A 21,623-nucleotide genomic window follows, 5' to 3' on the forward strand; every position below is an offset into this window, starting at 1 on the left:
AGATCAATCCTAACATTAGTTGTCTCATGGCTCAATGAACTAGACAAGTCAGGAAGGCAATTGTGTGCATTTTGATTGGCAAAAAATTGCTGTCACAAGCTTTGCAAGAAATTTACGAGTCAATTCTGGGTCGTTTAATCATAAAGAAATAAATGTTGGTATGTGAAAATAACAGAAAAAAAAAAAGAAAAAAGAAAAAAAAGGACAATAGATAAATAAATAAATAAAACAGATTTTCTTGTATGAATTTGATTAGAATAAAAATTTTACAAGAAAAAAAAATTCTAAATATAAATAATTTTTTTTTTTATAACAAATTAAACTTTGGTATTTTCCCGTGTTTTTTAACAAAAAATCAATAAGGTTAGTTATCATACTATCATGTACAAGAAAATTAACTTCCTTACAATTCCATGCTAAACAAACTCGGGATTTTTTTTCCCCATCACTTTCCACCACTTTAATTCTAATCAAACTTAGCCAGCATCATGCATTTCTTTCTAGGAATGGAATATGCATTGCTTCACAGAAAAGAATCCAATCAAAGGAAAGTATAATAACTGTGATTAAACTTACCCAAACAATGATTCATAAACAAGTTACTGTTAGCTAACAGAAGCAGTAAAGAATTTATAAGCCTAACTCTGTAGATTGTAGTAACCAATTGATTTAATTATCATGTCAAAACTGATATTCCAAATTTAAAAGTAATAATCATAAATCACAGAAAATCCAAAATTCAACATCAAGCCCCATTCAACTAATACTCTTCTGTCTTTCCTCATCCTGATTTTTGCTGTCACTTCTTTCTTTTTGTATCTTGTTTGCATCGAGCAATCAGTATTTGAACTTGAATCAACCATATTTGAAAGATCCATATGCCATTGACAGTTCCAAAATTTTGAGCAAGATTCAAGTTGTAAGGGTAAAGAGGGAACTCTTCATAAATTGAAAGCCGAGGCTGAAACTCACAATTCTCCCTTGCCTGTAATTCATGAAATAACAGAAGTGAGGTATTGATATTTGCTACGGTTGATGAAGAATTAACCAATTGTCAGAGAGAATAGAGTAGTCACCATCAACATGATCTTGCAAGGAACTTTCTCGTGCCTTCTTCATGGCCGTCCTTTGCACTGTCTCAGCTGTAATAATGTCGCCCAAAATTAATGGTCTAAAGAGAAAACAGGTAATGAGATCTTAAAGCGAGGAGAAATGCTAATTTAAATATGGACTGAAACTAAGAAACCCAATTAACTCATTAACACAGTGAGGATACTTCCGAAGTTATTCAGGATTGAAGGGAAAATGATAGCATACCATATAAATTTTTAGGACAAGCTAGTCATTTCTAAAGCATTTGCTTACAAGGCAAAACACACACCCGCACACTCAATGCTTTTGCACCATGAGGCAATGGGATGAGCCCAGCTGTTTTCATGGTTTGGCAACACCAAAAGTAAGCAGTTTATTAGCTTATTTGGATCACATCACCTCTCCACTTCTCTACACGTCTTTTCGTAATAAGCAAAAAAACTAAAAAACAAGCCATATCCAAACCAAGCCTAAGCCACTACAGCCTATAAAACAGACCCATCCTGAAAATCAGTCAGCAGATCGTTCAATACTGAACATTATTGCACTCGTGTTCAAAAACACAAGAATTTAACTAGTACCAATACTTTTTGACCCTTCAACTACTTATGGACCATTAGGCTGAAGGTGATCAGTTTGGCTAAACAGACTTAAAATCTTAAACTAACAAAATGGTTAAAGAAAAGAGCAAAAACGTACAGGAGCACAACTGTTCATGCCTGAGGACATAACAGAAAACAAGCGCATGAAAAACATGGACTATGATTGATAAGAGTTTTAGTAAGCAGCTTCTATGTAGTCTACAATGACAGATATGAAACTACAATTGTAGAAATACTTCAAAATCTATTTATCTAACATAGTTTACAAGGACAAATAACAGTAACCATGCTTTCTGATCAATAAACTACTTGGCAAGGATTGGTTGTGAATTTTTTATGAAAACAAAGGGCACTTATTCATAAATCTCAATCAGGGCACTTTCCCCACCAACCAAATGGCAACCAGCCAGGCCAGGTTGTAATTGACTAACCCTAAATCTTAAGCTTATGAGAGAGTTGCTTCATTAGGGTGAGCAAAATAGCGAGGATCACAGTCAAGAAACTTCATAGAGCAAACCTGTCTAGAACTGGCATCTAATCTCTAGAATGGTTGAATAAGCTTACCTTTAAATTTCCTTTTTTTGTTAGCTCTCCTCCTCTTCCTCTCTTCTTGTGTTAGCTCTGTTTCTTCTTTAATATCTCCTTTGCCAGCAAACACTTCCTCAGGAGCCAGCATAGCTGCATCTGATACTGCCACAGGTGCAATCTACACATGGAAGATGTAATGCATGTTATTAACTGTGAATTTACGCTTTTTGATATAACAAGATTAAAAGAAAAAGGCTTATGAATTGTTTAAGAAAAATTTCATTACCTCTTCCATTGCCAGAGCAGGGACATTTGCTTGTATGGACATATCTTCTATTACCTGTCCAAGTTAACCATCATAGATAAGTATAAACAAACTACAAAATTGGTAAAGTAAATATACCCTTTTAAGTATGTCCTATCACAAAATGTAAGAGGTATACCGGTTTTGGAGCGAAGTGGAAATGTGATAGAGCATCCAACTTCAAGCACAATTTCTTGAACAGCACACTTGCCTGGGAAAAATTAAAGATCCAGAACTAAACTCATTATAAAGTCCAAAACAAATGGATCCTAATAACCTAAAAAAGAAAACGAAAGGAACAACCCCCACCGGGGGGTGTTGGGGAAGAGAGAAGAAAAAATCCCACAAAAATTTAAATAGTAAGGTTGCTGCTGCTGTGTGGTCAATTAAACACCATTATTTGAAAATAGATATTTCTCATTACTTTATGTGTCTGCATGTGTGTTTTCTACATTTTAAGTTAGAGAAAGGAAGAGACACCTTGGGAGGGGCAAAAGAGGAAGGGAGAGAGGAGGAGCCACAAATAATTGATATTTCACATTTCATTAATATCCATACTGATGTTCAGCTAACAGAGATAAGTTGTCTCAATTCAACCACTCTAGAGATATAATCACTAGAAGGCAGTAAACATATAAGTGAAGCAAACAAAGTGCACCTCTTTCTTCTGTTCATCTGAGAAAGACAATGCTGCGGAAACTAGGCCAGTTTTCTGAACATATTCTTCCTGCAATGATAAAAAAAAATCAATGTTTGATAGTTAAAACTAATTAAAGAAGAATCAATGCACATCATTTCACAATTAATGGACTGATAGGCATTCTATAATGCTAAGTATATAATGGAGAACTCAGTCTACATCATAAATAATCAGCCAGAGAATTTGTGCATCAAACAGCCAATGAAGTTTAGGATATATGAACCTCGTAAACTTCAGCAAGTCCCTTCTTGCTCTTATTATCATCCTGCAAAATACAAGTAAAATGAAGCTCATTCAGGTTACTTTTTACTTTCATATTTAAAATATATATAATAATATACAGAAGAGAAATGAAAAAACAAAAATATATTGGAAAGCATTGATTACCAATTCCTTGAATTCTTTTGGTGCTTTAGATGGCAGACTAGGAGCTTTCTGAACATCATCAAAATGCCCCTAAGAAATACGATACAATAGATATCTCTTATTAGCAATTCAGTGACATGTATATGTATATACATACATGCATACATATATATATATATATATATTTATGCATAGAGAGATAGCCAAAGCCAATTTTAAGAAAATGTTCAACAATGTCAGAGCAACACTGATAGAAGAAAGCAAGCATCACAAGTAAGAAGAGAATGTAACATTTGAACAAAATGATAAAACGAAGGGATTCATAGATTTATACCATAACAAGCTGGTATAGTAGCAATCAACAATGCTAGAGCAACACTGATAGTGAGCAGCACAAGTAAGAAAAGAACATAACAATTGAACAAAATGATAAAACAATAGGATTCATAGATGTATACCATAGCAGGAATGGCAAGGTAAAATTGTAATGTCCAGGAATTCTACTAAAGTTGGGGCATTGTGCTACTTTTCATTGAAGAAAGTGTTTTTCGTCATGCCATACTTCAGAACTCCACTGTGACAGCAAATAATACAGTTTTCCACAGCATAATTTAGAAATCATGAATAACATCTTAAATTTTGTAAGTGTCCCTTGGCAGTGAGTATTATTGGCAAACTATTATCCGTTTGACTAGGGCTGCAAGTGAACCAAACTGTTCATGAATAGTTGCAGCTCAGTTCTTTGAAGCTTGTCTGTATGTATAAATGAACCAAACTCTAGCTAAGCTTTCAAGCTAGTTTAATAAATGAGCCAAATTCAAGCAAGGCTCGGCTTGGCTCGGTTATGGTACAGGTGTAGTTATTGCAACTCAATTGTTCTCCATCGGTCACTTTAATAAATAAAGGTGATAAATGTGAACTGATGAAAACAAATAAACCAAACCAAACCACACCAAACTAAGCCTTAAGTCCCATCAAATGGGGTCAGCTACATGAATCCTTCTTCTCCACTCGACTCTATCAAAGGCCATTTCGTTAGTCAAATTAAGGAGATTTATATCTCTATTTACTACACTAGTCCACGTCAATCTAAGTCTGCCCCTTCCCCTAACACTTCCATTTACCGTCACTGTATCGCATCTCTTCGCTGCTCCCTCCGTTGGTCTCCGGTGTATATGACTAAATCATCTCAATCTATTCTCTCTCAACTTATCTTTTATCAATACGACTCCTATCCATCATCTTGGGAAAAGGAAAGGTATGAGTGTAAAACATGTTGTAAGAGAGAGGAAATAGATAAGAGAAAGGGGAATGCCTCCTCTTCTTCACTTTCGGTTGCTTATTGTGGGTAATCTACGGTGGTGAGGACATTCTATTGGCCCTCTAGTTATTATGGTAGACACTGAGATGACGTAGGACCACAAGAGGTGGAGAGAGAGTGAGCTGAGGTAGTCTTAGAGAGAGAGAGAGAGAGAGAGAAGGAGAGATAGAGAAGCCTTTGAACGTGTCAGAGGTGGTGAATATGACTCTTACATGAATCCCTTTGAGTGGAGGTGGAGGCTTCCAATTATAGGGAGGTTGGGCCATTGGGGCCAGGTCACCCTTACATGGTATCTCATGTTTAGGAACATGTGGCTCATCCCTCTTGGCCCAACTCTATTTTACATGGACTCTTCAAAATATATCAAATACCCGTGCACGACATCCGACACTTGGCCAAGAGTATGGAATGTGTCTGATACTTTCCATCAGATACTTATTATATAATTATATTTAACACCATTATCATTATATATATATATATATATATTATTGTATAATTGCTATAAAATGAGTAAAATGTCTTGCACTATATGTTACATATAACACCATTTTATCTAACATAATAGATTAAAAATATAGAAATACAACCCTCTTTTGCCAAGTCTACATATCATTAAATTTGAGGTTTGACGGGTTTCATGTAACATATGTATCAATGCTCAGACCTCGGGGGTCATATAAACCAGCTGCATTGTATGATTACTAGGTGTCACATGACGTGATCAAAGTTTAGCCTTCTTGTAGAAGCCTCTTTCTCTTGTATAAGATTGGTTGAAGTAGAACCACCCCAAGAGGGGTGACCCAAGTAACTCTGACAATCCCTCAACTCAAACGCCAAATTCTAAAAAGTTGACTTCTGCATTTTATTTTGAATTCAACAAAATATTCATTTCTCTATCCCAAATACTATTTAACCTTTTGGTAGAGGCCCCTCTCTCGCCTAAGATTTGTTGAAGTAGAGCCACCTCGAGAGAGGAAAGCCAAGCAACTCCGATTATCCCTCAACTTAGGCACCACATTCTAACAAGTTAACTTCTCCATTTTATTTTGAATCAAGCAAAATATTCACTTCTCTATCTCAAATACTATGTTTAATTCTAAACCGAACAAAAAATACTGCTACATATAAACCAAATATATACATAAAGATATGCACATTTCCTAAACATATAGTTGTCTTTTGCAGAAATCAATGTCTCAGCTGACCTGCAACACTATAGACACTTTAATGACTTCCACATAGTAGCATTTCATGAAATATATAAATATATATATTCCACAATTAGATGTGCACTTTTTATAACTGCTTTACAAGACCGTATTCCTTCATCTAGATATATTGGCACCGTAGTACCATACAAATTAGAAAAAAATAAAATAAAAAATAGCTTGCCTTCTTAATGCAGGTGAAAACTTATTCTATCAGTTTTCCACAGCAAAATAAAATTAAGGCAACATGAGCAAGAAATAGGTGAGGTATTAGATGTCCTTAAGATTCACTATCAAAGTTTTAGAAGCGAGTTGAAACTAGAATTGGAAATGGAATTGTATCACAATAAATTAACGCTTCAACAAAAATGTATCGACATAACAATTTACAGATCAGCAGATGCAAAAAAATGGAGTTCACCTCGATGATCCGTTTCTGAATTAATTCTTCAAGGGATGCAGTAACCTCCTCTGTGATTACAGGGGCAGGTCTCACATTGTGCTCGAAATCCAGATCAACTTCTAATGCACTATTCTTTGGCCTTTTCGCAGCAGTTACCTTTCATCAAATGCATAGTCAATAATTAGGAATTCACTTCACAGAAAGGTGACACACTGCTGAGATCCATATGAATGGATATTGCAAAGATTTCAAAAACATGAAAAGTTTTACCTCGCCCTGCATAGTCCAAGTTTTTGGTTCCAAGTTTGCTTTCTCCATTTGCTCTATTTTAGATCGAAGCTTCTCTAGTTCTTTTTCATGGGTAGAAAGATTTTGTTTCTGCATAAAGAGAAGAAAAGGGTTTAACAAATGTACCTCAATCAATAATGGTGCAAAAAGAGTCAGAACTCTTGCAGAATCAAACAGAGGAGTATAATGCTTTTTAGAATACATACATATATATCATTACAGTGAACTACCTGATTATCAAAGCCCTCGTCGTCATCTTCTTCATCTTCTTGCTCATCATCTGTCCCCAAGTCATCTGACCCATCAATCAGTTTAGATTTTCTTTTCTGATCATTTTTCTTTTTAGAACCAAAGAAGTCTTCATATCTGAATACCACAGATGTACAAATAAAGAGCACGCAGAAAGAAATGAACAAAGAATAAAATAACAAAGAAAACATCAAGTGACTAAGATATTGAAAGTTAAACGACGTCTTGCAAAAAATATTAGGATTGAACCAGAACCAGCTTGGTTTTTATTTTTATTTTTTTGACCAGCTAGGAAGCACAAATACAGATGAGAAACATTAATATGAATATGAATATGGCGATACAAAAAAACCAAAAAAAAATGGATATGGGTATGGTTAGGATATGTTCGTAAAAAAAAATTTATTTTTTTTTTTAAATTACTAGTAGTGAGCTACACATAAGCTCAAGAATGTTGAAAAACTATACTATAATTTTATATTGAATTTTTTTTTAATAATTAGGTATTAATTTAAGCTAGTAGCTAGCTTGCCTTTTAAACTTTCAATAGACCTTGCAAATATTTCATTTCAATATCAAGTCTAATATGTTTATAGAAAAATGCCTCATACACCCACTGGGGGTCGACCCCCAGTGAGGTGGCACTTCATTATTGGCCAAAAAAAAAACTGTTTTCCTTTTTCTTTTCTTTTTTTTTTAAGTTTCAACCAGTGGGGGCGCGACACCTCACTGGGGTGCGACCCCCACTGGGGGTATGCAGCACTGCTGTATGTTTATATTACAAAAACAGAACAATTTACAACTTGTCCCTATGCTTTTCAATTTTGCACTAGTTGAAAATGTTGTATGCAATGCAAGTTTACTTGCTTATTAATTTATTGGTATTTAATTTTACTATTGCCTAAATTCTATTGCTAATCCTTATTTTTTATGTAGTTATAGGGCACACAGGGGCGACTGCACTTGTATGCTAATGGGGTCCCATCATCCCATCAAGCAAATAAAACCTCTTAAAAAAATTTATTTGCATTGTTAATATTTTATTTTAAATAATTTGATTCTTTTAAAAAATTAACGGAACCCATAACATAAGAAAAAATGTTCAATACAACAGTAATATTCTATTATTGGTATCATCATCCAAGAGCATCTTCTCATTTACCTTCTCATGTATATGTGGCAAGGTATATATTCTAAGAGTGGGGTAATTCAACGTGTCATTGGTGACTTGGTAAACAGTTTTCAAAAATAGTTTTGAGTTTTTTATTTTTTGTGTTGCTAGTCTTTGGCAAATTTTTTAAATATTTTGAGAGGATTTTTTTACTTTTTTAGATTCACTTAATCTAAATAATAATTAAAAAAAAACGTACCCAGTGCACGAAACTCCCGCTTAAGCGGCGTCTGGGAAAGGATTGATGTACACAGCCCCGCAAGCAGAGAGGCTGTTTTTGGTATTTGAACCCGTGACCACTAGGTCACCAAGAGGTAGCTTTACCGCTACGTCAAGCCCGCCCTTCTATTCACTTAATCTAAATACACTTAAAAAATAAAATATTTGTGAATCTTTTTAAAAAAAATTATTAAATATGAAAAATACAAAAATTCAGTACATTTTTCACAAATATTTTAGTTTTTAGGTGCCTCTAAAAAATGACTAAAGTATTATTTTTAAAAAAATCATTAAATACAACAACCAAAAATAAATAAATAAACAAAATAAATATTTGTTAATTTAAAAGTTTTTTGTTTTAAAAACTTGTAAAACTTAAGCGTATGATGTGACCCCATCTACAAAAATTCCTAGAGTCGCCAATAAGGGCACATGCATAATACAATAAGGATACGTCAATTTGATAAATTCAATTATTTTAACTCACTGTTTTCTTGTCAGTATTCTTTTATTTATCCTTACAATTATATTATGTTATAATGCTATGCAAGAAATGCTACAATTCTAATTTCATAAAAAAAGTAATATGTGACTTGGAATATCCGATACTTCAAAAATTAAGTATCTAATACTTCAAAATTAATGAAAAATTAATTAAGAAGTGTTTGATACTTTTAATTAGTATTCGATACGTATGCGCGAGTATCTAAAGAGTATCAGTATCCGATACGAATATGATACAAATGTGTCTCCCTTTTAGAAGTATATGTATTTCACAGTTGACCAGCAAGCCCTATATATTTGTTGTTTTATAAAATAAAGATCTATTGAGGTTCGAGCATATTAAGACAGGCTATTAGCCAGATACGACCATCGATGAATTGATTCCAAATCCCTTTGTGATAGTTTTATTTTATGAGAGGAGCTTCCCCAGTGTCTTGGCCAATACAAATTAGCAAGTAGAAATAGCATAATATAAATAGAATACAAATAATTACCACATAATAAATTGAAAGAGAATAGTATGTGGGCACAAATCAAAACTCTATCAATAACTTCATTGTATGACCATAACAGTTGAACATAAGATAATTTATGTGACCTTTCCTTTGACTATAAAACTAAAGAACTTGAAAAATAAGACATTCAGACATTGCTTATGTCAAAACCTTATTTCATTAAGATATTTATCCATCCGTCATAACGTATAACAACTTTCCTTCTTCACCACGCTAATACTTGCATGACCTTCACATCACCACAACTACATGTCAATCATGACAACCACCATTCCAAAATAATCACATTGTCATTAACTATGCATCCTTCCCTGCACTATCTTTGTTACATTGGGACCTCCAAATGTTACAACCACTTCTTTTCCGATCACAACTAGCAATGAAAATTACATTGTGCACAACATAACCAGTGAAATGCCTGCCAGTTTAATTTTTAGCCAATAGCAAATTTATCCTACTTATGATCTTAAATATCTGTGAACATGTCAATATAACCATCGATAATTTCACTATCAAAGATCATCAATGACTAGATCAATTGTAATGCTTAATTTAAGACCATCACTAAAGTATATCAATTATTCACATTACTAGAATACATATTTTAAGAGACTGAAAATTTCCCATTTCAGCATTGATGTTTCTAGAATTTAATTATCTACCCATACACCTTGATGGCTGGAGATAAATGGTTGGATTGGAGATATAATCTGGTGCGTCCCATATATCATTTGTTTGCAATTTCTTTTCAAATGGGATATGATATGCAGATGGATTGTATATCCTCCAAAATGGCAGGATATACAATACCACACCCCCCAGTTATATAATCTCTAGTGGGATGGGATATGAATTGAAAAGACATATATACCCCTTTCTCTATTAAATATATATGAATTAATGATGTTACGAGGGTAAATTTGGAAATTACTTACTTATATACCACAATATTTTTTGTTAAACAAATATAAATATGATATGTCCAATACTCACATCCTGAGTTAACAAACAAGAATGGTAGGATATGTTATCCACTATAGATCCTATCATTGCATATACTCATGTAAATCCCAAAGGATATTATATCCTTCATTTTATCTCCGGACAATCAAATAGGGCCTTAGGGTTATTGTCACATAGTTTACTCACTGACGCAACTTAAGCACATAAAGACTTGGAATTTGGAGCACCTAAAGAAACCACATTAGATAAGTGTAAATAGCAGACAAATAGAGTTGAAAATAACAAAAGGGAAAAACAAAAAAAAAAAAAAAAATGCAGCACCTGACGTTTTCCAACTCTGCTCCTTCATCATCATCAACAACATCAGGCCCAAAAATTCCAAGCTAGAAAAGCAGAGTACAAATCAGAAGAAGCAACAAATAATACAAAACAACTGCAATGCTGTAAAATAATTAAACCAAGAAGCAACTCAACAATGTCAAAAAATTAAAAACTATAATGTAAAATTCCCTAGCGAAATTTACGTCAGATTTGCTTAGCAATTAGAATATCCAGTAAGAATAGAAGTTCTCACCTCGTCGCCTTCCTCATCTTCCTCCTCATCCTCATCCCCTTCTTCATCATCTTCTTCATCCTTATTTGACACTTTAACATTGCCCTTTTTTTTCTTCTTCTCCAATCCATACTCTCTCGCCTCGTCATCTTCCAAATACTCCTCCAATTCCTTAATCTTTAAAAACCTGTCTTCAACTCCACCACCACCACCATTGTCGTCGTCACTACCGCCTTCTTCTTCCCCCTCCCCTTCCTCCTTTTCATCCTCATTATCTGTGTCTTCACCTTCCTCATCCTCATCATCATCAAACCCTTCCAAATCCTCATCTTCCACTCCATCCAACCCCTCAAAACCCTCAATTTCTCTCTCTAAATCATCTACCTTCTTCACTTTCTCTAACCCCTCCTCCATCTTAAATTCCCCAAAAAGCTTCGAAATTTCTCCTGGATTCTTCTCAAACTTGTTGAGTTCACGTCGGAGCGTCGAGATCAGGGGGTGGGATTGGAGGTCGATTTGCTGCCAAATCTGTTCGGCGTCGAAGCCATTGACCAAGAGGTGATCGAAGGGTGATTTGGGGGTGAAGGGTTTGAGGGATGAGAATATGTACTCCGAGGCTAACCGTGCGGCCTGAGAGAGCTCCGGCGATGGAGACAGATAGACTGGTGGCTCCGCCGACTTCAGACGCTGGAGGGCTTCCAGGCCTCCTCCTGAATTGTTTGATGTCGCCATGGCCGTTTCAGATCGAGCTAAGACGTGGTGGTCTGGTTTTCTTTTCTTTTTTTTTTCCTGGGGTGTTGGGAGGTTCAGGTTTAGGGTTTAAGGGTTCTTCACACAAGTGGTGTGGCCCATTTTTATTTAGGAAAATGTTCGCACCCTGCAAAAGAGGTCCCGTGACCCCCACTGAATCATTGATTTGTTTAAATTTTTTTTTAGAAGTTATGTCTGACAATAGTTTAGATCATTTTTTGAAGTCGTAGAGATTGTGTTTTTGTAAGGATTTCTATTATTGTTGTTTTATTTACTATTTCTTGTTTGCATTTGATTTTTTTATTCTCATGAATTTTATAAATTCATATTAATTTTTTAGAGTAGAGTTTTTATATATAGCATTTTTTTTTTTTTGGATATCAAACAAATAAAATTAAAATAATATAATATTGATATATAAAAAATCAAAACAAAGAGATAGGTATGAAGATAGATTGGGAAATTCGAACAAGTACCACTAGGGGTGGGCGCGGGTCGGTTGCGGCCACGAAACCTCCAATCCGCCATCCGTCCGCCAGATTGGCGGATTGAAGAAAATCAATCCGCATCCGTCCGCCAATCCGGCGGATGTGGATTGAGCGGATTGGCGGTTTGGCGGATGGATGCGAATCGGTTTGGCGGTTTAAAATTTTATAAATTTTCAACATAATTCAACTTGTGCACTTCCTTAAAAAAAAAAAAAAAAAAAAAAAAGTATTACAGTCAATGATTTAAAAAAGTATTACAATCACTGTATGCCTTATCCAAAGAAAGAAAGTTTGAAACTTTAGAATATCACGATCACTGTATGCTTCATCCACATATTACAATTACAGTATGATTCATCCCTATAAAGTATTACAATCTGTGATTCTTAAAATATAATAACAATTCAAACCACCAAAACCATAAACAGAGCAGTAGTAGAGATTGAATGTCTCTATATTGTTACATCTACATATGTTTTTGAAAACAAAAACCAACCAGCATATATCATATTTTTTATTTATTATTTTTAGAGTTAGATTTAAAAACTAAAAAATATAGATGAATAATATGTTTATTTTTTTCAATTCAAAAATATATTCAAGTTGAAAACTTTTTTTCAACAGAATATTTAAACTCTTTTTCAATTGAAAACACAAACATAATATTTAAACAAATTGAAAATACAAAGTCTTATAAATTACTACAGGTGCTCGCGATTTGGCGGTTTGGCGGTTCGGTTGCGGCCAAAAAATCTCAAATCCGCCATCCGTCCGCCAAATTGGCGGATTGGAGAAAATCAATCCGCAACCGTCCGCTCATCATCACGCATCCGTCCAAAATGCGGCGGATCGGTTCGGTTCGGTCGGTTTTGGCGGATCGATATATCCGCTGCTCACCCCTAAGTACCACAAATCATTATCTTAAAATTACATGTGCCTTATTCTATACAAGTTTAAAAGAATTCATATAATTTTAAGATTTAACTCAGAATATTCATAATACTCTAATTCACAATGAAAAGTTATAACAGACTGAATGACAAGTTTGTATTGGATGTCCAAAATTTATAAAAAATTATGTATATAGCACTATAGAAAGAGAGAAATTTAAGAAAGAAAAGAGCCATCATTTTTGTGTCTTCAAATTGTAGAGAGAGTTTGTTTTATAGGAGAAGACTTTACGCTTTTGTAGCTGATGTATTGATTCTGTTTAAATTCAAAACTTTTTATTTTTAAATTTAAATTTAAATAGTCACATATTCAATTTAAATAGTGTCCCTTAACAAAATAACGTTTGATTTGAAATTTCAACATCAAATTTAAAGTTTTTATTTTTATTTTTTTTATAAATTATAAATGATTATATTTGTAATTTATATTTTTATATAAAAATTTTAGAAAATCACGTTTAAGTGAACATGAATAAAAGTTTAGCATCACATTATATTGTATTTTATATTTATATATTTTGAATTTTTAAGAAAGAATAATTATTGGTGAGGGAAATGTGGTAGTAGTGCCAAGGCGAATGTGGTGGTGATAGTGAAATAATGATGGTATCTTTGGTGACAACGACATTGGTGGTAGAGATAGTGGTAGGTATAGCAGTAGTGGTGGCGACAGTGAAAGTGAAATAATGAGTGACAATGACATTGGTAGTAGAACTGGTAAGCGTAGTAGCAGTGGTAGTGGTTGTGGTAGTGGTAGTGGTAGTGGTTGTGGTGGGGGTGGTTATGTCATAATGGTACACTTTGGTACTTATGTATAAGTAATTATAAATTTAGTGAATATTATTAATGTTGCTAGTTTAAATTTTTTTAATCAACATTTTATGATTTTAATATTAAAATTTTAAATGATAAGAGTTACAATTATTAAACAGTCTTAATTCATTTTAGAAAAATTTACTCATAAATCTCATATGGGAGAATGCTGATCTATTTAGTCTTAAGAGTTTTCTTATGAACCAATTAGTTCTTTTGTTTTGAAAAGTTATATTTATTTAATTTGGTGTCATTTGAGTTTAAGTAAATGTCCTTTTGTGATTCATTTTTCCAATTTTCTAATTCGTTTTTGGAATGAAAATGGAAAGATGAGGCGTGAAAGATTCTTTTTGGAGAGATTGATAGTTGAAGTGTTGGTTGTCGAACATTGAAATCTACATTTATGTTAATGTGATTTCCTGGTGTTACATTGGAGTGCCACAATAGAGTGCTATGTTTGGGGAAAAAAAAATGCACTAAAAAGTTTTTGTGTGTTACATTGATTAGAGTATTACGTTTGGAAAAAATACACAAAAGAGTTTTTTTTTTGAATGTTACGTTGTTACGTTTGAGAAAAGTATACTAAGGAGTTTTTTAATATGTTATATCAGAGTATTACGTTTTTTTAAAATATTACGTTTTACATTACAGTGTTACATTTTTTGAGTGTTATACTTGAAAAAAGTACTCTACAAATTTTTTTTGAAGTGTTACATTTAGTAATTTCAACATTATGAGAAAACCTACATTCGTCCCTCAACACATAACACACGCGTATTTATGTTTGGTTCTTTATGTAATTCATATTAGAATGAGACCTTTGGATCCATAAGAAAAAAAGAGAGAACCAAACAGTTTATAAGATCACTATTTGAGATTTATTAGTGTTTCACCCCTAATTTTATTGGGAAAAAAACCTAAACAAATTTTAAATTTTATTTATTTATTTATTTATATGTTATTGCAATGATGCCTAATTAATTACAATTGTTATGCAAATCAAATACAACACGTAATAAATGCAAATAAACTCTCAAAGTTAGAAAGAAACCTAAACAAATATGCGAGAAATAAGACAACACACGAGTGAATAAATTCGAACCATTAATAGCAATTGATTTCTTAATAAAGTGTAAGGGGAAAAAAATAAAAAGAGGGAGAAATTTTAAAAATCTAGTATATATTTGATTCACCAAACACATTTTCATATTTAAATAAAAACTAAAACTAAAAATTAAAAATGAAATCAAAACTAAATAGGCACAAACAGCACAGTTAGGCCAAGTTTGGGGACTTCAAAAAAAGCCAAAAAGTCAAAAAGTTACTCAAAAAGTTAAAAAGTTAACACTATTCATCAAAAGTCAACAATTACGGCTGCACAACTCCCAATTCAAATTTTTCCCTACAAATCAATTTTTACAATTTTTTATTACACATTTTTCAATAAAAAGTCAAAAAGTTAACCCAAACATCCATATTTTCAACCTCAATTTTTTAGTCCAAAAAGACAAAAAGTGCACTTTTTTAGTCTTCCCAAACTTGGCCTTAGTCAGATCCAAACAATCCAGAGCATACACTGGTTCTTTAGTAAAATCTTTAATAAATATGTGTACCAAATATATTTTTGAATTTTTTTATACTAAAAATAAATATAAATATATTTTATATTTTTTGTAAATCAAAAATAATAAATTGTAAATATTGCAAAACGGCAATCATGTAATTTGCATTTTCCGTGAAAATAATTTTTACAAATTAAAAAATCACATTTTGATGTCTTCTAATAAGTTGGTTATTTAAATATAAAAAAAAAAATTCTCCAAATAAAAATTTTTAAAAAAATCAAAAAATAATTTATTTGTCTTTAGAAAATAAAAACACAATAATTAGGCACAAACTGTGGATTTTTTTTATCGATGTTAGTTGTTAATTATTAGATTAATGCCTATAAGAGTTAGCCTCCCACATTTGCAAAACAGTGATTGCCTTCTAGCTCACGACTTCTCTATTGGGACAAAATCTTTAAAAAAGTCATGTTGGTCTAACTAAGTTAGACCTAGTTGGTTAAATCCAAACAATCCATAACATGCTCTTTTTGTAGTTGTTCCGTAGGAAAATCATTAATTTGTATGTGCAGAGGAATTGATGAAGTTTGCTTATGATGGTTTGGAATATGATCTTTCATATTCATCTTCATTCTTAATTATAGATATCAAAATGGCTTTGAATCTAAAATATAATTCGGCCTCACATGTAAAAGCAACACTTCTTAACTCTTTTTGTATTTTGTTTGTGATCTATTTTCTTTTCTAATATTTTTCTTTTAATTATTATCCTGTAGTATCCGTCTTGTGTAAATCTAATAGTGTTTATTTGTTGCAAACTGTTTATCCAATATTATCCCTTTTTTTTTCCTCACTTGAAAGACATTGTTCCCAATTTTTTTAATTTCATAACAACGATTAAGAATTTTTATCTCGATTTTTTTTTTTTTGTACTTCAAAACCGAGTGCGACCATTTTTCTTCGATTGTTCGTAAAATCTGTAAGTCGAACATTTTTCTTTGATTTGTTTGTAAAACTTATAAGTCAAAAAATTTAATGCATAAATCACACATACATATATATATATATATATATATTTTTTTTCTTCAAACAATTGAACAATCATGAAATATATATAATTGTTTAACTAAACGCAAGATTGGAGACTTGGACATACCTTGGTACTCCACAACTTGAACTTTTCTATTAATTTTCTTATCAGTGCTTTAGCAGTCCAGTCATAAAAATCCAATACTTCGTGATGTTATTCATGCCTTTCGATTCTAGAATAATGCTTAAGAGACATTGTCCCAACATTTTAATTTTGCTGGGTTTTTGTAGGTTTTTTCTGATGGTTAATATGAATCGTATAAAATATGGCCTTGATATTACTTTCCTTACCAAAGGAAAGCAATTTTTTTAAAGGAGGAGCAAATAAAAGCAGTTTTTTTTTTTTTAAGGAGTTGGTTTTATGGAGGAATTTAGTTTCCAGTGTGCCACCTTTCCAAATTGATGGAGCTAAAAATATCAATTAGTAAGGAAGGGTGTTTTGGGAATAAAAGAAAGATTAGAAAACATTCTATGGTCTTCATACCTTTTAATATAGAGTAGATTTCTTTATTTGTTTGTTTTTGATAAATTACTCTGCCTTCCCCTGAAGTCTGGTGAAATTGTAGGAACCTAGATTTTTGAAATAACTTAAACCATTCTTATGGTCCCGTTTTCAATTGCATTGACCTCCTCTAAGGTTTAATAAAATGTAGAAACATTCCTTAAGATTATTCAAAATGACAGAAACCTTCTTTGAAATTTAGTTTTTAATTACATTGACATTCTGTGAGATTTAATGAAATTGCGGAAACCTCTCTTGAGGGTTCTGAAATGATTTAAACTTCCCTTGAGATTCAGTTTTCAATTGCACTGACCTCTTCTGAGATTTAATGAAATGTAAAAATATCTCCTAAAGTTTCTGAAATAGCATAAATCTACCTTGAGATTTAGTTTTTAATTACACTGACCTCTCTTGAGATTTAATAAAATTATAGAGACATCTCCTAAAGTTTCTAAAATGATAGAACCCTCCCTTGAGGTTTAGATTTTTATTATAGATTCTTTTTTATGTTACTTTATCGTCAAAAGTAACAGAAAATGCTAACATCATTAAATAATTTAATTATATTTTTAATTTACCTTAAAGATGTGTTTGATTACAAATAAATAAAAATATACTATGTAATTTTTATTTTTTTTCTCTTTATTATGCCTGCAATTACTATTGATTGCATGTGCCTCCTTTATCAAAAACTCCCTAGCTTCGTAAAAAAAAATAACAGAAAATGCTGATATCATTAAATAATTTAATTACACTTCTAGTTTTACCCTTTAAATTTGTGTCCAATTAAAAAAAGAAAAGGAAAAAGAAAATAGACTCACCTAAGAAGCTTAATAATTGAAACAAAAATGTCAATTTCACCTTCCACGAGGACAAGTTTCCTTTTTTGCATTGAAATGTTCAACGCCTTAAGAAGAAAAAAGTACTTAAGACTTTTATTTTCATTTATAATATTTTTTACGATCTTAAAATATTTTATTCATTAACTAAATATAAAAATTCGAAATTCGAAATACTCACACCTCAATTTCTTCAAGCTTAGCCTCGCCTCACATGGGGTAAAATGACTCATATTACACATTTGCCTTTAAATACTTTGGCGGCACCTAACTTGAATGCGATTGATTTATATAGTCGAATCCATCACTTTTGTCGTAGTGTTTTTACCTAACAATGTGAGAGATCACAATTGATGATTGGTGTAGGGTAATACCATGTGGTGCCATATGGGCATTACCAGCGTCGCCAAACAGAAATCTTTGAAAAAGGAAATTAACCGCAAGTTATGGAAATTGATGTATTTTTGTATGGACGATGGTATGAATATATTTTGATTATAGTGCAGAAATTTCATAATAGACCATGATATGAAAATTTAATGTATTTTGGCATGGACTGTTATATGATTAACTTTATTAAGAGTTCCTATGTATATGGTAATGTGGGATATTGTTTTTATTTAACAATGCACGACTAAATTGGGAGGATCTTCTAGACTTAATCAAACATAGAGTGGTTTTTTTGGCTTCTTCAAAAATAGCAAAACTCCCAATTAACTAGTTGCTCTGTTGTCACCTTAATTTATCAATGTGTATTGCAGTCTGTTATTGTCTCTTGCTGCTACTACTGCTACCTTTGGGACTGGGTTTGGCTTGTGGTGTTTGATTGGGCTGCTTCCAAGCCTTGAAGTTCATGGGCTGCTGTTTTGGTCTTGAAGATGGGTTGTTGTTTTATATTTTATTGCTGCTGCTATTTCTCTTTTTGCTCTGCTTTTCTTTTTGGCTGTTTTGGGGTTTGCTTGGCTGTTTGGTTGGCCCCTCGCCAACCCTTGGTGGTGTGCTTGCACATGATTGTTGCTAACTAGTGTTTGATTTTGTTGTCATTCATAGGTTGAATAAAAGTTCCATGGATGCTCTGTTGAAAATTTAATTATTTGTAAAAATGTCATAATTATACTATTGTTGCTTATACCAGATTGTTTCACAAAATGATAATAATATTATCACTGGAAAATTAAAAACATGTGATGGAATTAATTGAAATTACAAAGCAATACAAGATTTCTTAAACAAAAGTAATTGATACAATTTAAATATTTATATTAAAGTAAAGTGACTATGATTGTCCACGAACTTGCCACAAGTTTTGAGCAAGGTCAACTTGGAGTCGAGAATGAGTTTCCTTGTCCCAAATGCGATGATGATTTTGAATGAATTTCATAAGTACATGTGTATTCTCGTGTGAGACTAGTTCTTGTGAACTTCCATCGATGGCATCATAACTAAAATCTTCTAACCTATTGACATCTCAGTCATCCTCAATGATCATATTATGCAATATTACGTATGCCCTCATAATATATTTCAAAGTCTTAGTTTTCCAACAATGTGCAAGTTGACGTACTATTGCAAATTTGGCTTGTATCACACCAAATGCATGCTCTACGTCCTTTCTTATGGAGTCTTGGGCTGTAGCAAAATATTTTTTCTTATTTCCTTGTGGACATAGAATTGTTTTTACAAATATTGACCATTATGGATATATACCATCAGTCAAGTAGTATCCCATTGTATAGTCATTACCATTGATTGAGTAATTGACTAGAGGACTAGCCTTCAGCAAGCTCGGCAAATACAGGAGATCGTTCTAGCATGTTGATGTCATTATGAGATCCTGGTAACCCAAAAAATGCATGCCATATCCAAAGATCATACGACGCCACTGCTTCCAAAATAATTGTTGGTTCACGAATATGACCAATATACATTCTGCTTAATGAAATCGGACAAGTTTTCCATTTCCAGTGCATACAATTTATACTCCCCGACATTCCAAGAAAATCACAACTTTGACCAACTACTAGCAACCTAGCAATAACACCGTTGTTTGGTGACCTTAAGTTCTTATCAGAAAAAATTACAACAATGGCTTTAACAAACTTCTTTAAGCTCTTCATTGTAGTGCTTTCTCCGATCCTCAAATATTCATCCATATAATTAGCCATTACTCCATAAGCAAGAATCTTAAGTGCAATGATCATTTTTTGAAGAAAAGATAAACTGAGCATTCTAGCAGTATTTCTTTTTTGGACGAAGTGTGGATGATGTGCTTTTACTACCGTTTGAATTTGGAGACAAAGAGAGCGAGGCATCTGAAATCTCCTCTGAAATAAATTGGAAGGATATATAGGTAGTTCAGCAAAATAGTTGAGAAAAATCCATTCATGGCCTTAAGCAAAATCACATCGAATGAATTTGCAGCCTTGAACAGAACTACGACGTGAGATTGATTGTCTCTCAAGTCGTTCTTCTTCCACTGCAACCACCGTACATATCTCTAACTGATCATAAGAGTTGAAATTATCAGTAAATATATTGATTACACGATTACAAACCATAGAAAAAATTTAGAGAATGAATTTTAGAGAAATTGGCTTCAGATTGATGAAATAGAAGAGCCAATGGTCTTATTTATAGCTTAAAAAGATATGACCATTATGACTATTGAAAAAATGACTGTTGAAAATACTATTGTTTGAAAAATATTACAATTTGAGCAGGCCCCCCACTGCCTCAAATTGCAAGACTTGGTTATGCATGTGGATGTTGTGAGGGTTAAATTCTATGTAATAATTACTTTATTATTGAAAAAATGATTTTAACGATTCAAATTTAAAAACAACTGAAAATAATATTTTAATAGAATAGAGAAAGAATAGGAAGTGTTGTTAGGGGTAATTAGTTGAAAAAGTCACTCCTTAAAATATGGAAACAATTTTTTAATTATATTTTAGGGAAGAAATAGGGTAGATTGTTGGCGATGCTTTAACACTCTATTTCTATCTGTTTTTTCAGACAATAGTGAACCTTTCCCTCATTATCAGTCATCATTGGAGAAGAGAAGGTCTTCATCTCAATTAAGGAGACGAAGACCTTCTCTTCTCCAATGATAATTCCATTCACAAAACCTACAATGAAGGCTTTGTCAGTGACCGTTGGCTACATTTCAGACATTATACATGCTGCTCATGTATTCTTTATGCCAATCATATTCTCTCTCTCTCTCTCTCTCTCTCTCTCTCTCTCTCTTTATCTCTCTATTGCAAGCCATCAATTTTCCCTCATAGGTAACTCTCTGTATTTGCCCATGCTTTAATCAAATTTTCCCTCATCTCTCTCTTTTCTCTATTTATAACAATGTGAACATAAGGATCCCATGTCCATTGTGCATCTTTTGCTCTCTATACTGCCATAGCATTATTCAGATTTCCTAAATAATTTGTGCTTTGTATTGACTTTGCACAAAAGGTGTTTGACAAAATGCCCAAGTGGAGGTATAAATTGTGTATCCAAATGAAGACTTTTAAGAAATTGTGTATTGGACCTCCAACTTTTAAGAAATTATGGAACTGACACACGACTTCAAATTCATTTTTTCTACTTAAAATCATATGTTTAATACATGATTTCAAGTAAAA

General features: G+C 32.6%; 2 protein-coding genes across 2 annotated transcripts; both read right to left on the reverse strand.

Annotated features, from left to right (window-relative positions):
* Window positions 1-541: 541 nt before the first annotated feature.
* On the reverse strand, window positions 542-11,952 carry LOC114287468 (U3 small nucleolar ribonucleoprotein). The gene is made up of 13 exons (XM_028230843.2): window positions 11,011-11,952; window positions 10,758-10,819; window positions 7,046-7,181; window positions 6,798-6,905; window positions 6,546-6,683; window positions 3,614-3,682; window positions 3,450-3,491; window positions 3,185-3,253; window positions 2,666-2,737; window positions 2,509-2,562; window positions 2,259-2,400; window positions 1,077-1,142; window positions 542-985 (listed from the first exon to the last, which is right to left on the reverse strand). The coding sequence occupies exons 1-13, from the start codon at window positions 11,719-11,721 to the stop codon at window positions 969-971; spliced, it is 1,686 nt and encodes a 561-aa protein (XP_028086644.2). The 5' UTR covers window positions 11,722-11,952; the 3' UTR covers window positions 542-968.
* Window positions 11,953-19,754: 7,802 nt separating this feature from the next.
* On the reverse strand, window positions 19,755-20,186 carry LOC145813114 (uncharacterized). The gene has a single exon (XM_082908386.1). The coding sequence runs from the start codon at window positions 20,184-20,186 to the stop codon at window positions 19,755-19,757; it is 432 nt and encodes a 143-aa protein (XP_082764512.1).
* Window positions 20,187-21,623: the final 1,437 nt, after the last annotated feature.

The sequence above is a fragment of the Camellia sinensis genome, chromosome 15 (assembly GCF_055761805.1).
Source record: "Camellia sinensis isolate YWXY chromosome 15, ASM5576180v1, whole genome shotgun sequence".
Lineage (NCBI taxonomy): Eukaryota > Viridiplantae > Streptophyta > Magnoliopsida > Ericales > Theaceae > Camellia > Camellia sinensis.

What these genes read in the sequence shown, in the direction of transcription:
- LOC114287468 (XM_028230843.2), bottom strand. Translation starts at nt 11,721, where the DNA reads ATGGCGACATCAAACAATTCAGGAGGAGGCCTGGAAGCCCTCCAGCGT. An exon ending in GCAGAGTTGGAAAACGTCAG is followed by an intron (nt 7,182 to 10,757) that starts GTGCTGCATTTT and finishes TGTGGTATTCAG; the next exon opens with ATATGAAGACTTCTTTGGTT. An exon ending in CTGCTCTGGCAATGGAAGAG is followed by an intron (nt 2,401 to 2,508) that starts GTAATGAAATTT and finishes TTCCATGTGTAG; the next exon opens with ATTGCACCTGTGGCAGTATC.
- LOC145813114 (XM_082908386.1), bottom strand. Translation starts at nt 20,186, where the DNA reads ATGATCATTGCACTTAAGATTCTTGCTTATGGAGTAATGGCTAATTAT.